This window comes from Nicotiana tabacum, chromosome 7 (assembly GCF_000715075.1).
Source record: "Nicotiana tabacum cultivar K326 chromosome 7, ASM71507v2, whole genome shotgun sequence".
NCBI lineage: Eukaryota > Viridiplantae > Streptophyta > Magnoliopsida > Solanales > Solanaceae > Nicotiana > Nicotiana tabacum.
This window is the reverse complement of record NC_134086.1, coordinates 145,027,290-145,044,437: the sequence shown is the minus strand read 5'-3', so window position 1 is coordinate 145,044,437 and position 17,148 is coordinate 145,027,290. Positions and strand designations below refer to the sequence as shown.

Here is a 17,148-nt window from a genome sequence, read left to right as displayed (position 1 = left end):
TATATTAGCAAAACCTTAATCGATGCCGAAACAAGGTACCCTCATCTTGAAAAGCTAGTTTTGGCATTAGTCATAGCTTCACGAAAGCTTAGACCATATTTTCAATGCCACCCCATAAAGGTGGTGACAACCTTCCCCCTAAGAGAAATCCTACACAAACCCGAACTATCGGGTAGACTGGACAAATTTCCATAGAATTAAGCGAGCACGACATAACATACCAACCATGAACTGACATTAAGTCGCAGGTGCTCGCCGACTTTGTCGCCAATTTTAGCGAAGAAATACTGCCTGAAGTAGAGCAGGAATCTCTCCGCACTGAGCGCTTCCATACATACCGACCTCTGGGTCCTCTACACCGATGGCACCTCTAATGCCTTGGGATCGGGACTGGGACTCATCCTCGAAGTCCCTACAGGCGAAGTAATTCGCCAATCCATCTGATGCCCCGAGATCACTAACAACGAGGCCGAGTATAAAGCCGTGATTGCAGGTTTGAAGTTAGCCCTCAAATATGGCGCCTGACGGCTCGTCCTCCATTGTGACTCCCAACTCGTGGTGAACCAGGTCACTGGGACTTTCCAAGTCAAAGAACAGAGACTACAGAAGTACCAGTCGGAAATTCACAAACTACTGCCGGAATTTGATGAATGTCGCCTCGACCAGATACGTAGGGCACAGAATATCGAAGCAGACAACTTCACCAAACTAGCTGCGGCTACCAAAAATATCAATAGGGAGAACGTGGTCACCCTTCTCCACTCCGCAATAGACCACGCCGAGGTACACTCTGTAAATCTAACTTGGGACTAGCGTAACCACCTCATAGCATATTTGCAGGATGAAACGCTCCTACAAGATAAAAAAGAAGCCAAAAAGCTTCGGGTACAGGCAACCAGATACAGCCTCGTAAATGGTGATCTATACAAACGAACGTTCGGCGGCCCCCTAGCCAAATGTCTTGGCCCGAATCAAACAAGGCGAGTACTGGAAGAAGTACACGAAGGACACTGCGGCACCCACACGGGAAATCACGCTCTCGTCCGATGCCTCATCCGCACCGGATACTACTGGCCCACCATGGAAAAAGAAGCCGCAGACTATGTCCGTAGATGTGAACAGTGTCAGAAGTACGCCCCTATGATATATCAAGCTGGGGAACTCTTTCATTCCGTCGCTTCACCATGGCCATTCATAAGTGGGGAATGGACATAGTCGTCCCCTTCCCAGCAGGACGAGGTAAGGTACGTTTCCTTTTGGTTTTAACTGATTACTTTTCTAAATGGGTGGAAGCAGGTGCATACACTCAAATACGCGAGCAAGAGGTCATCGCGTTCATGTTGAAAAACATAATATGTCGTTTTGGCATCCCTAAAGAAATCAGCTGCGACAACGGACCTCAATTCGTCGGAAAGAGAACGACTGAGTTTTTCGAAAAATGGCACATCAAACAAATACTCTCCACGCCATATCACCCTGCCGCCAATGGTCAAGCCGAATCCTCCAATAAAGTAATACTGAATATATTGAAAAAGAAGCTTGAGGATGCTAGAGGGCTATGGCCTGAACTACTACCAGAAGTATTATGGGCATATCGCACTATGCCAAAAACCAGCACAGGTGAGACGCCATATTCACTGGTCTACGGGACTTACGCAGTTATACCCATCTAGGTCGGTGAACCCAACTTAAGATACTCTAACGAGAGCGGACCAAGCAACGACGAAAGTAGGCTACAAGATCTGGATGAAGTCGAAGAACGGAAAGACATGGCCCATTTTAGAATGGTAGCCCATAAGCAGCAAGTGGAAAGGTACTACAACAAGAGGGCCAAGGTGCGACCGCTCAAAGTCGGAGATTACGTCCTCAAGGCTAAGACACAAGCAGCGAAAGACCCCAATGAGGGAAAACTGGAGACAAACTGGGACGGACTATACAAAATCACAGTCACAGCAAACAAAGGAGCATTCCAGTTAGAAACAATGGAGGGAAAACTACTCCAAAACAACTGGAATGTTGCCCATCTCAAGTAATTCCACTTCTAAAAGAAGGCGTCACCTAAGTCGTACTCTTTTTCCCTCACCAGGGTTTTGTCCCAATTGGGTTTTTCTGGGGAGGTTTTTAATGAGGAGGCAAGGGGGACGCCTCGAGGATCGAAGTGTTGTTCATTACCCCGACCCCTCGACATGATCTCCGGAGCGAAGTAATGAAGGGACTTGATATAGATAATTGTCTCTATTGTATGTACAGAGTCATGTGATTCTCACAAGAATTTAATCAAATCTCTATTGTATGTGCAGAGTCGACATGTGATCCTTCCAAGTATATAGTCAAACCTCCATTGCATGAATAAAGTCGACATGTCTTCCTACGGCAATACAATCAAATCTTCAACAAGAAATGGCCAAGGCCATCGACAAAAACATGAGTTCGACCTCGTTCGAACTACCACGGGATCCTACTTCGACGACAGTTCGAAGAAACATCCCAATGGCCATGGCCATCGACAAAAACATGATTTCAACCTCGTTCGAACTACGATGGAATACTACTTCGACGACAGTACGAAGGGGAATCTTCGCCAAAAACCTAAATCGACTTAATAGCTCGATAGGTATCCCGGATATCATAAACATTGCAAAGAAGAGAATCAACAAAATATATTTTACATTGCATCAAAATGTTATTTACACTTACAAATGGGCTCAAGTATGCCCCCTGCAAAAACCCCAAAACAAAAGCAAGTACAAACAAAGACTACATATTATCCCCGACGGGGTAAGCATCTTCGTACCACGAGTCCGAAGCAAGACGGTTCGCATCATCAGAGTTGATATCATCACCGTCAGGTGTGAGGGGGTCGTTGATCGCTTCCAACTCAGCACTACTAATAAGTAGCAAGAGAGGGTCGCAATAGCTTTTACCCGATTTTGGGTCGGGATCGATATCCACAGAGAGCTAGAATTGGAGTCGAGTATCTATTTAGCTTAGGATTGTGTATATGTTCCAAATTGTACTTCTAATCATTTTTGGGATTTTCTTTATAATACTACTTTTATCAAACTACAAGTTGTAAATTAAGCTAAGAGTTAAATGATACGGGTTGTTCAAATAGTTTAAAGGGCACTAGGGTAGTGACATCCGCCTAGGTGGTCAATTGATGGGTACTTGAGTCTAAGGCACAATTGACATGATTGGGGAGTATGATATAACTGTTGCACTACTTTACCCACTCTACACCTCACGGTGGTTCAAGTGATTTTGCCCAATTGACTTTCTCAAGACCAATTGGGTATGCAAATTTGCACAAGCAACTTAGGGTTCAAGTCGGGTACTACTCTCTCGAGGTTTAACCCTTTAATTGGGGCTATCAATCTCTTGAGTACGCCCCAATTCCTTGTTCGGTCAATTTCGGAGAATTAGGCTCTCTTTCTCAAGAAGAGCCCTAGTCAACTAAACACAAACTAGTGTTTGCAACCACTAATTCAACAATTAACCATGAAATTGACCCAAATATCAAATACCCATAGTCAATTTAGCCTTAAAATCTGAGACCCATCAATTACCCACTAGGGTTGAGCCACAACCCTAGCTATGGGGTCTAGCTACTCATATTCAAAGAAGAAAAACAAGAAGTAGATGAAGATAAACACATATTAATTAATTGCCAAGTTAAATACAAAGATTCAATGATGAAATGTAGTTAAAGTTTCCCAAAAAGGCTAAGAAAAATCGACCCATGAGCGCAGCTATCCTATTACAATATCTGATCCCCTAAAAATGGAAAAAGAATCTATTTATACTAAGCTAAAAAATCTGGACAAAAATGCCCCTGCGGGGTTAGTGCGGACCGCACAAAATGGTGTGCGGCCGCACTAGGGCTCTGAGCTTGAAGATCTGGCTCTCTGAACTTGGACACCGCGGACCGCACATAATGGACTGCGGTCGCGGAGGCTTCTAGTGCAGTCCGCACAAAATGGACTACGGACCGCATTGGCTTGAAATCTCTAACTTGACACTTCTCTGATTCTCAGCTCTGCGGACCGCACAAAATGGTAGTGCGGCCGCATTGACTTTAGTGCAGACTGCACAAAACCTAGTGCGATCGCACTGCCTCTTAGCCCGGAAATCATGCTCTCTGAATCTCCTAGTGCGGATAGCACAAAGTGGTGTGCGGCCACACTAGGCCTGTTTTGCCTGAGCTTGTCTTGTCTTTGGCACATGTGCAAGTTTCACTTCTTTTGAGATGATCTTTGACATTTTGTCACTTTGTTGATCAAACCTGCAATCAAGCACAACTTGTGAGCCTTTCGGGACTATTTTGTATGAATTTCTAATCAAAGCATAATCCAGAAGGAGTATAAAATGCATCAAAATCCCTAGTTATCAGTCGTACCCGCATGCTTCACGAGCTGCACGAGCTTCGGTGTGCACGGCCTGAAACTCCACCTCAATTTCCCCCCCTTCAGCATGAAAAGCCTTGTACAGGTCAAGACGAGCCTCAGCATGGACCCATAACTCGTATAAACGACGGGGCACGACCGGATCGGCTGAGGCACGAGACGTAGAAGGCTGAGAGCGTCGACTTGCATCCTCCGCCCTCAGCAAGGCCACTTGTTCATTTAACACGGACTACTCCGCCTCCAGTTCTTTGACATGCCCTTCGAGCCCCGTAACCTTACGACCAGAGGCATTCTTCTCTTCAGCAGCTCCGACCTATAAACGCGGAGGGAATCCTCCAAAGATGCGGTTCCAGATATAGCTGCTGCCAACTTATCAGTACCAACGCTCAGCTCGCCCTTAAGCCCCTCTACATCCACCGCCTTCACAGTCAACTCAGTGGTCAAACTGGCCACCTTTGCCTGCAAGTCGGCATTTTCGCCCATCACCCCTACTCAACTCAAGCTCGTCATCCCTCACCTTAAGGGAAGCCTCGAGTTCACTGTTACGAGCGACAGTCTTCATGAGATCCTCATCCCGCTCCCTCAACTCTTCGGTCTTACGCTCCAGTTGGTCCTCCCGCGGTTTGAGCCCTTCGCGAAACAACTGAAACTCAGGGTCCTGATGATAAATGTCGGTCATCGCACGATGCTTAGAACGATACTGTTGATATTTGGATGACATCTTCTCATAAAGGGCCACCTTTCTGCTCTCCCTACGCTCTCGTTCAATCTCCATGATGTGGGTCTGACAAAAAAGAGGAGAAGTTAGAAACAAAATGCAGAACGACGATCACCACACATACCCAACGATGAAAAGGGAAGGAAAGGAACCTACCTATAAGGTCATACCAGCGACCTTCTGAGATAACTCCACATTGCTCATTTCCCTAAGCACCTCGTTTTCAGGGGCAGCACATGGAGGAGCCAGAGAAGATGCCACTTGCTCGCAGTTCAGCAGCAAGTTGTAGTCCCCCGGGATGACTATGTGACGATCAGACCCTTCCGTTCTGACCTCCACATAAGTATGGAGACCTACGAACTAATTGACATCCTATGGGTCGACATCTGAACCCGAGTCGTCACCCTCGACATGACGACCTCCGACTTTGGATGATGCACCACCCTCAGCAGAGCGTATTGAGCCAGCTCTTGGGTAAACTCCTTCCACTTGGGGAGATCTCCCCGATAAAATGGCGTCATCCATAAATACGAGCACGGGGGCCGTCTGCGATGCCCTACTTCTATTAGCGTCCATGGCTATGCCCTTCCCGAGTTCAAGCCTCCTCCTTTTTCTCGACAATGGCTCGTCCCCGTTAGAGGATTCGTCCAAAGAGTGTGAGGCTGGTACCGAAGAAGCCTCCTCCCTCACGACCATGACTCGAGAGGGACCTTCTAATTGAATAGGTTGAGGACGACCCTCTCGAACAGACTCACTCAAAACAAACTACGTGTCCACGGCAGCAACGGCCTGTCGAAATGCAGGGACTGGCACCCTTCTCCTGGAAGCTCCTCGACCTGTCATCACAAAGGGTCGTATTAGTAAACAAGGTCATACGGCCAACGAAGTGGTAAGGAAAACATTTACCAGAGGGGACTTTAGGGTCGTACCGCTTCACGAAGGCGGTCCAACCTCGGGTTTTCGCTGCATGAGGCAACATACATGCTACCCAATCCCTGATATCCGCAATAGGGCGAGGTGGACGTCGCATAGCTGCAAACGGGAGGAAAAAAACTAAATAATGAATACAGATAAAAAAAAGAGTAAAACGAGTGGCGACACTTACATGTCTTATTCCATCGCTCTAGGAACTTGGCGGAGTCAGCAACGACATGTTCGGTTTTGACGAAGAAATGCTTATGCCAAAACTTGCGACTCGCCCGGTCATCTGTACCGACCACCAGCCGTTTCGTACCACGAAGCCTCAAATGCACCATGATACCCCTGTGGAAGCCAGGTGTGAACAGGTGCAAAAGGTGGTGGATGGAAACATTACACTCCGCCAACTCTACATACTTGGTCAGGAGCAGAAGTATCTTGAGCGTATACGGCGAATGTTGCGCCGGACAAACTTGGTAGAATCTACAGAATTCTTCCACTAAGGGGAAGAGAGGAAGAATATATCTAATAATGAAAGGGTACTCATAGAAAGCGTAGTACCCAGGTCTGTGGACATCTACGAAATCTCTCCCCGCCGGAACCATATCTACATGAGCGGGAATGCCATACTTTACACGAAGAGCATCGATATGAACTTGCTCCGTCTCAAAGAATACGGGTTCCGAAGTAGGAGGGGGATCTTTGAGGAAGTCACTTCGAGATAAGGGATGTCTCGGCAACAGCTCCACTACCGTAGGAAGGCTGTCACCCTCTTTTGCCATCGTATCTTCACTGCCAGAAGGGGACGCCGTGGACAATGGGGCAGCCTCAGGAACCTCTTTACGAGAATGACGAGACCTTGGTATAATATCGTTCAAAGAAATATCAACACAAAAAAAAGAAGGAGGAAGAAGCTTCGAATGAAGAACGTAAGAAGAAGCAGAAAGCTATGAAGGAAAGCTCGGAAGAATGAAGAAGGTTATCAAGAGTGGAATGGCCTAAAACTTTCGAAAAAACAAACCCTTCACCTATTTATAGGGTTGGGTGGCGCCAGAATCGAAGCAGAGAGTCACAAAGTAGCGCTAAAACCGAAGCATCAAGCCATTAACTCCTGCCTCAAAAACATGCGTGATGATGACGCACGTGAAGATGACATCATTTCCCGGTAAAGTATATTACCTGGTGTCTTGCCAAGTACGCTGACCTTCCCCCATTGTCCATTTCGTAACGTCACAACGACTCAAATTTCTCCATGGGAACGCATGGTGACCGCTCATCGAGGACGCACCCAGTTGCGACCCCGACAAGCGGAGGGACTAACTGTATGTGTCCAAATTTGACCGACAATGAGTACGACGATTGACGGAGCCTCCTTGAATTGACGTCCTGAGGGAGACGACCTTGAGACAAGCCAGAGACTAGACAACCCTTGTAACAATGTATGGCTATTAGGGGATATGGAGAATATTCCTTCGAATATTCCTTGTATTTTGTCTTTTACAGTTTAGAAGAGTTTCTCTCTTAGTATAAAAGGAGGACAAGAACCTTATAATGGGGATTCCAAACTCTGAAGACATTACTACTTGCGACTACAAAGAAACCTCGTGACCTATCTTCTCTTTATCTATCGATCTTTCTAGAGATTATTATCCTAAACTAAGATTTACTCCTTCATCTTTGATTGATTTGTTCAAAAAGGTTTTAATATCTTTTGAGTCAAACACCTACAAAATTGTTTAGACTCCAATTCTGGTTAATATAATTCGATATTTGGTAGGGTGCATAAGAATAATGCTGAATATGGTGTATTAGTAATGCTGGTATTAGTTATGCTTGCATTAGTTATGCTGGTATTAGTTATGCTGACATATCTCTTATCCATTGCTTGGTTTGATGTATTAAAGCATTGCACAATTTCTAAAAGAATTGCTTGTTTACAAAAATATCCTCAAAACCAGTCCATCACTCTAACATTTTAAAAGAAACATATGTTGAGAAATATTTTTATATGAAAAAGTTTAAAAAAAATTATTTGATTTGGCTACCTATATTGTAAAATAGAACTAAATATTTATTTATAAAAAAAGAAAATATGCTAAGTATTTATTTATTTACTAGAGATATAATTTTATTTCTCATTAATTGAATTATTTTAAACATACATTGATATAATAACTAGCATATTTTAATCAAGCATAAATTTTGAAGGACAATTTTGTCTTTAACTAAGCTAATGCATGCATTAAAACCCATTGCATTGCTAATACCATGGTTTTCTATGCATTAGTTATGCATAGGATAATACCAAATAGGATGTATAACTAATGCTTGCATAACTAATGCATAGGTTCAAAATATCTACCAAACAGGGTATTATTAATACACAAAGCTAATGCAAATATTATTTTATCTAATGCATCCTACCAAATGACCCCTTACGGTATAATATGCGTTTGTATTTATATATGTATGTATGTCTATATTTATTAGTTATGAGTGCTTCTCTGTATGTTAATATTTGAATTATAATAAAAAATACGATTAGTCTGTGAATAAACCACCCCTTTAGTATTTTATGTCGGACTATGGCGCATGCATGCCATTAGCATGATGTTAGAAAGAGAACACCCACCCACGCACCCACCCACCCACCCCACCCACACCCCGCGTGTGGAAATATTATACTGTGCCATACCCATATATATAAAAAAACACCTGACTCAAGATATGTGGGAAAGTAGAGAAACGCTTTAAGTTATAAAAATGAAAAAGAAATATATGCATTGGGAATTCCCAAGTCAAAGTTACGAGTGTTATGATCAATTAACTTATGAAAGACCTTGGTGGAAAATATTTATTTGGAGAGGCCATTTTACCAAATTCTTGTACATATTAAAAGCCAATGGAACCCCAACAAAGGTCAAAAACTGGTCCTCACTTCATTACTTGGGTGGCGTTCCCGATAATTTTCTGGGAACGTCTTTTCGAGAAAATTTTAGAAATGTTTTTTATTCGAGTTTTCTGGAAAACAACTTATGTTTGGACGGCTATTTCAAACATATATTTATGAAATTCTCGTGTTTGAATTGTGTTTTATTCTTAAAAATCTAAAGCGACGTGTATTATACTAATTCAGTAAAACACAATAAAGAGAATCATAAGATGTACAAAATTATAGTAGTATAAAAGATTTACCACACATGTTAGGGATGGTATTTGTCAAAACTTACAAAACGAAGGGCCGATGAGATAAAATTTACACCACAATAAAAGACAACGATTTGATCCAGAATAAAAGACAACGATTTGTTTGCTCCTCCTTTTTTGGTATTTTGAAATTCTACATCGAAACTATAATTTTCCTTTCATAACGTGCTATAATAACCTCACATACTGATAGCTATCCAATCTTCTAGTTCTGCTAATTATACACTAATCCAGATGAACTTGAAATAAAATTCAAAAAGGGGAGAAAAACATATAAAAAAGCTATCCTGAATCTGATACACCAGATGTCGCAATGATTATATTCCACCGTAGAAGCAGTGAACACAGTTTAACAAGCACGAAATAGAAAAATGACCATGACAACAACTCAACCTTGAAAATTTTAGGTGTTTGACCATTTCTATTTTTTCTTGACCACATACACATCAAAATCCTTGATGAAGCAAACCCTTGACCCCTCAAGACTAAGAATCACATATATAACTCCACAAAAACTAAACCTTTCTCAGTCGGAAATGTAGAGGCAATAGAGGCTACTGCCACTGGCGACAGGAAGATGAAATAAGGAAAGCTGGACGCACAGTGCAAACTCCACAACAGAAAAAGATGACTTGCAAACTAGATCAACAGTTCGCATCACCCTATCAGACCCATAAGAGTTACATGCTTCATCAGATCCATAAGCAACATAAAAAGAGAAGTGCAAGGAGGGAAGAACCAAATTCCGGAGCACCCACAAACACGTCTTCTTGATGACAGATCCTGAGAGTTCAACCTGCGAAAAATCAGGCATATAAAAATAACATAAAAGGCATATAAGTTGAAAGGCACTCTGTGGATAAAGCAGATCCAAAGGTATATTGAAATGAGAAAACAGAGGTCAAACAACAGATTTAAGACCTTAATAAGTGAAGTCCTAGTCCATGGCAGAGTTAAAGAAAGAAACAAAACAAGAGATAACAAAATCGACCATGCAACAAATTTCAAGAACAATGGTAAAAATGGATGCGTGACCCACTTCCCTTTTCTTAAGCATGAGTTCATGCAACATAATGAAGTGATGACAAACAAAGATACAAGCACAGAACTGAGTTTGACCATCATATTGCCAAGTGCCTAATAGATAATAGAGATATAGATTCGAGTTACTCCGCGCCAAGTCAAGACATTTTACTTAATATACGCTCATCAATGGTGCATCCTTTAACAAAAAGGGGCAGAGACACATTATCTGCCCTAAACCCGAGACATTTCATTGAACAATATTCATAGCTGTAGTTGGTTTTTCTTTTCGGGGCTGATAAACGTAGGAAATGTTCCAACACACAAGAAACCCAAATAATATGAAGTCGAAGTAATGCCAGGATATGCAGATGCCAATGCATCATGAGACATGTTATGCAAGGAAGTTCCAAAACAAGTTCAGTCAGTAAATCACGCAAATGCCAAATGCAAAGATCATAAATCTTGAAATTTCTGATTTCATAAAAGACAATAAAATTCATCTGACACATACAAACAGGTAAATAAGAGGCAAAACCAAGGCTGGAGAAAGCATGGCCGTTTCTAACTAAGAATGCTCCACCGATAGAGGAAAAGAGAGGAATGTGAAAACTGAGAGATAGAATGCAGAAGGTAGAAGGACAACAAACATGCAAACACGAGAAGCAAACTGGGAACGTTCTTTGAAACAAAAGGACAAAAATAAACCGAGGCATAAAAAGGGTCAGTCTGCGATGGTGACAACATCCTTGAACGTGTCTGTATCAGCAGCTTGAGCCATATTACAACATGCCTTCAAGTATAACATTATGAGACAGGAACCAATGAATATAGATTGCACGAGAAAAGGTAGAGGGCGTCCTAAGAAGTATTGGGGAGAGGTGATCAGGCAGGAAATGGCAAGGCTTTAGATTTCCGAGGACAAGGCCCTTGATAGAAAGCTGTGGAGGTCGAGTATTAGGGTTGTAGGTTAGGAGGTAATTGAGTCTTACCTTACTTCGTGCCTTTGTGAGACTAGTTTGGTAGGGGTTTTGTCTAAGATAGCTAGTGGTAATGTTGTATGTTACTACTCTTTCGTTTCTCATCGTGCTGGGTCTAGTTACTGGCTATCGCTTTTGCTTTCCATCTATCTTCTGGTTTTCATGTTGTTATTTTTCCTATGATTTCTACGGTGGTACTAATATTGTCTCTTTTTGTCTTCTTGAGCCGAGGGTCTTTCGGAACAGCCTCTCTACTCCTTCGGGGTAGGAGTAAGGTCTGCGTACACACTACCCTCCCCAGACCCCACTAGTGGGATTTTACTGGGTCGTCGTTGTTGTTGTCACAGATCTCCATCAGACAACTCTTTTTTTTCTGAACAAAGGCCTCTTTTTTTTCTGAACAAAGGCCTCTTTTTTTCTTAATAACCAATAAATACATTGTTTCTAGCTTTGGAACTTGGTGAATAATGGGTGGGCTCCTCTGCCCTGCCATTCTCCATTTGAATACTAGACCTAGTTCACCAGCACAGGTTCAAAGTCGTGATGTGCATCCTGCACTGTATAATCTTTCTGTTAAGCCAAGGGACTGGGGGCTGAACAAAGCATATGTTCATCAGCATATGTAACGTAGACCGACTCTTTCCTACACTTTGAGCCGGGTTCGTGATTAAGCTAAAATTTATCATAAGCAAAAACTGTCGCAAAAAGGCTTGGCAGCCTAAAAAATCGCATAAAGAACCTCGAACTGCAAACTAACTTCAATGAGCAGGAAGCAGCCACTTACGAAGCACACATATTAAACATCAGGATATCTGATATAAGCAACTTGGCGCACTAAACTATCACAATTCCCACCACAATAAATGCAGCTAAACCAAAAAAAAGTTAAGCTGTCCTACTTTTACCATGCTTAATGTGATAAAATGACCAGACTCTACAATTCAATAAACAGTCGTTCGTTATAGTCAAACTAACCGCACAGTAGGAAAAAGAAAAAAAATAAAACGATTGTTAACTCAAGCAACTCTATTATCACCTAAAATAATTAATTAGGTAATATCTGCAAGCATAACTATTCTATCAATTTATCTTCCTTCAAGTCCCTTGATAGGGAATTATGGAGGTCGAGCATTAAGGTTGTAGGTTTAGGGAGAGTGTGAATATTTCTACAGCACAATAGAGTGAGACTATCCAGTTAGGAGTTAGACTAGGAATGTCATTGGTCGTCTATTGATGCAGGGCTTTACCTTCTAGTTGTGCTATACCAGCCATCTATTTCGTATTTCGTATTATATTGTTGTTATTTTTATTATGCATTTTTATGGTACTAATATATCATCTCCTATTGCTTTTTTGAGCCGAGGGTCTCCTGGAAACAGCCTCTCTACCCTTCGGGGTAGGGGTAAGATCTGCGTACATATTACCCTCCCCAGGCCCCACTTGTGGGATTATACTGGGTCGTTGTTGTTGTTGTTGTTATCTTCCTTCAAGTAGAGCAGTGAGAAAAATAATTGCTGATAACCTGAACACAGGATTCTAAGACAGATTCAATGAATCTTCTTTTCAATGAGTCATTTAATCAAAGATGTAAACACAAAAACTCCAAACACCACCATTAAGATTAATCCTTAAAAATGAGAAGTATCGATTGGACAACATCAAATGACAATTAAACGGGACAAAAAAGCACCAAGAAGAAGGCATACCACCACCCAGATTGCTCTCAAACAATTGAAAGATTATAGGAGCTGCAGAGCTGAAGAAGTGCTGCTTGATTTGCTGCCTCAAGATTTTCCCTAATAAGTTGTGGATACATCCCAGGGGAACTAGAAGCATGATTTGCCATGGAAGCCACCAAATATTGCTTTGGATCATTCACTTCCTTCAAAGGATCCTCTTCTTTCTTCCCAGCATTATAAAGATGGACAAAAGTTGCATTATAACCCACAGTCTCCCCAAAGTCTGGAACGTCTGGCTCCTCCGACAGTCTCTCTTCCTCTGGCCTAGAGAGTAGAGTAACAATACTGTCAAGCATTTTGCCCCGAACCTTGGAATCCAATAATGTTGAAGATTCACATATTAGTTTAGTTGAAGCAACTGAAGTCAGCTTGAGTTCAACTGATCCTGTGATTAACTTGAGGTTAGGTACCCAAAATTGCTCCACAATTGTATGGAAGACATCCTTCTGAACAGCATTCATCGAAACCACAAGATTTTGTAACCCATGCTTGACCAAGAAAAGAGACATAAATATCACAAGATTCTTCATAAACTTCACTGTTCTGCCATGCTGCAGCCGATTAAAAAGTGAAACCCAAATGTGGCCGACAAAAGGTGATATCACATCATACCCAAGGTTTTCAATAACTGTGTTGAGCACATAAAACCCCTGTTCATCTGTGCTGGGAGATGAAATAAGTGTATTGAAAATACCCAGAACATTAGACAGTCTGCCCTGTTGGTTAAGCTCATGGGGTGCCTTACGAAGGAATGCTTGGAGCAAGCGAACAAGAGCAGGAACATTTGCCGACTTTTTCCATGACTCAGGTAAAAGGAGAATCTCAAAGATCTGCACGTAGTGCTGAGGAACAGGAGGTCTATTCAACTCAACAAGCTGGGACAACAGTTGGAATGCATAAGGGAAGAACTCGCTCACATCATTAGCTAAGATCATCTGGAGGCTAGGGAAAAGGCTTCCTTCAAAAGCAGATATGAGAGTAGGATCCCCCTCACAGGCTCTCCTAATAAGAACAGCAACTGATTCAAAGAGATAATGGTTGAAGATAGGATTTTTTGGGTTCGGGCAGACTCTGTTGAGAACATTTGTCAGACCAGTTATGCAAGCTGAAGCAACATCACGAGAAATTTCAGCAACTCCAAGCACTCGCATGATACACTTCATTATATATTGATTCTCCTCGGATTCTGGCTTCTCCAAGGCACTGAAAAGGTTCGACATCAACACAAGCAAAAAGGGACTAATATCTGTGGCTGTATATCTTGGTCGTGTCCCTTCATCTTTGACGAGCAAGAGTTTCTCAATGCAACTCGCAGCATAAGAATGAACCACATTGGACTCTGCAGCAAGGAAACGCACAACATCTGGAAGCAATGCCATTGCAACATCCTTTGGCAGCTGATTTCTAAACATAGTAAAGAACTTCAATGCACCTGCCTTCAACATTGGAAAAGCATTCACATCCCTACTTTGCAGCTCTGGTACAATAACTGAACCAAAAAAGTTCTCAACATCTATAAGATCAGTTGAGACTGTACTACCACCTGCCTTTTTAGTTGCAAGGGAGACGACCAAATAGATAGCGCAATCCTTATATTTCCAATTTGCTTCTGGATTCTGAGCAAACAAGGCCAAACAATTTTTTATTTGAAGGGAAACCTTCTCCGTGACCTTGACTTTGTAATGCATGGCAATGCCCTTGAGCAGTTCACATGCAATCCTCCTCCTCGTGTCAAGATCACTCCCTTCCATATCCTTTCTAATAAACTCAATATAGTTCATTTCAAACAACTCCTCATCCTCATCCCTCAACATCACATTGGGAATAACAATACTCTGACAAATCTGTTCCAAAATGTCATCTCTTTCAAAGAGAGCATGATGAACACTTGTACTAACAGTGGTTAAGAACTTGATTGCAGTAACAGTTAGCCGTTCCCTGCTAGAAGATGCAGATGAAACCACAAGAAGACTCCATACAGCCTCCACAAACCCGCTTAAATACTTTTGGAACAGTTCCTCCTCCTTCTCCATATAAAGACCAATATTTTCACACACTGCAGCACGCAGGCCATCGACAACAGCAAGACCATCATTCCCACTGTCCTCAAGCACGGGGTACTTCACAGTGAGATACTTCTTAAACTCAATCATCCACTCATCCATATGGTCCTCAAAGAACTCAGGCAACTCCTGAAAATTCAACGAATAAAATATCCTACAGCACAACCTCTGAGACTCTACGTACAGTTTCAGAGTCGCTGCATCTGCAGCCCCAGACCCCACAGCTTGATCGATTACATTCACTGTTCTTTTAAACAGTTCCAAAAGTGGCTTCGCAAACTTATCAAGACATTCTTTCAAATCGACAAGCAACTCATTGGTCTTAAACTGATATCGAAACTTCTTAAACAAAGAATTAATCGTAGCTAAAACACCATTAACAGAAACATAATCATTAGCTTGTGTCAAACTAACAAGGTTGGCAACAAGCTCAGGCAACAAAGTGGGCCACTGTAACGGGAAATCATGCTTACCAATCACGGCCAATGCTTCGCTGAGCTGAGACTGTATCTTGGGTGACAACTTAAGCATAAGAGAAACAATCAAACTCTTAATAAGCTCCTTTTCAGCGTTTGAAATTGGGGTTAAGGATGGAACATTTGGTTCTTTAGGAGGAGATGGAGCCCAACGGGCCTTGAGATGATTTTTAAAGTTAACAGCAGCAGCATGACGAATCTGCTCATCAACAGAAGGCTCAGCTACGAGCTGAAGGACGGCGAGGCCATAGTTAGATCTCTCAGAGGCCTCGGCAAGTGCCGCTTCAGCTCGACGGCGTGGCTCCGGTAACGGAGACAGCGTATTAAGGAAGCATTGGGACAGAAATTGTAGGGTTTCGGGGTTCCACTCCATTCTAGGGTTTTACGGAAGAGTAAATTGAAAAACTTGTAATCTATAGATATAGGTATAGCATATGAATGCAACTAGGGTTTTTTGGAATTGAAATATGGAGATTGAAGAGTACCTTTTTCGAGCGATGGATTTGCGAATGGCTGAGCGAGAGGAATTTGAACAACTGAGTGAAGGAGGGACTAGGGGGAATTTGGAATTTAAGCTGGCTGTCTACTTTAATGGGCCTGGGCTTAGTGCCATTTCCTTTTTGGAAATATGAAATTGTATAGCAAATGCAAATTTTCTCTTCTTTAGAAGAAGACTTTCGACACGTCGGCTTGGAATCTTTTTAAATAAGTTTGAGGGCATTTAAGTCATTTATCATTAGCTATATACGTGCCTTTTTGTGCTCTCCCCAGATATATGTGTACATTTCTGGCTATTACCACATGTATCTTTTCTTCTCTTTCAATGTATGTATCCCTTAGCAAAGCAGACACAAGAAAAAGCATCAGAGAAGCGATCCATCACAAGACCAGTTCGAAATCAAGTAAAAATTTCTTTCTGAATTTCAGATTTGAATTTGATTCAAAGTTATTTTGCTCGATTATTGCTCTGTATCAGCTTTACTCCTTAGTTTCTAGCTTTTAATCCATTCTCTTTGGTTTTGGCATTTGTTGGGCTGTGAGTTGTGTTTGTACCTGTGATTTGTGCTGAATTTTCCTACTTTCTCTCTCAAATCTCTTGAACTAAATCAATTAACCTACAGAAGAATCGAAAATTCTCGAGCTAGGGTTTTGATGGATGAATTTGGGAAATTTTATTGTTTTCTATATGTTTCTTCTTTCTTTTTTGTTTTAAATTTATGAAAACAGAGTGAATTAATTACAGATTTTCGAGTTAAGGTTTCGATGGATGAAATTGGGAAATTTTTTGTTTTTCGGAGATGAATTGAAATCAAGAAAACAAATTCAGTTTCTTTACTTGCTTGAATTTCTGTTTTTTACACCAAATACCAGCTGCCTAATTTATGTGGTCCATGTAAAGCATATAGGAGAGTAGTGAAGTCTAAAAGTGCACTAAATACCCTGCCTCATATTCATTTCCAGTTGCCTTTTCTAATAGCTCTTTATGTTTTAAAAGGAGAAAGAAATCCATATGTTGTAATATCTATCTGCTAATGCTTTTTCTTTATAACTGTATTAATAGAACAAGTAGTAGTTTCGGTATAAAAAGTAGGTGGAATTTTGAATAGCTGCCTACTAATTC

At 41.7% G+C, this 17,148-nt stretch overlaps 1 protein-coding gene across 1 annotated transcript; it reads right to left on the bottom strand.

Annotated features, from left to right (window-relative positions):
• Window positions 1-9,518: 9,518 nt before the first annotated feature.
• On the bottom strand, window positions 9,519-16,192 carry LOC107771071 (exportin-2-like). The gene is made up of 2 exons (XM_016590395.2): window positions 12,956-16,192; window positions 9,519-10,042 (listed from the first exon to the last, which is right to left on the bottom strand). Exon 1 carries the CDS (start codon window positions 15,898-15,900, stop codon window positions 12,973-12,975), a length of 2,928 nt encoding a protein of 975 aa, XP_016445881.1. The 5' UTR covers window positions 15,901-16,192; the 3' UTR covers window positions 9,519-10,042; window positions 12,956-12,972.
• Window positions 16,193-17,148: the final 956 nt, after the last annotated feature.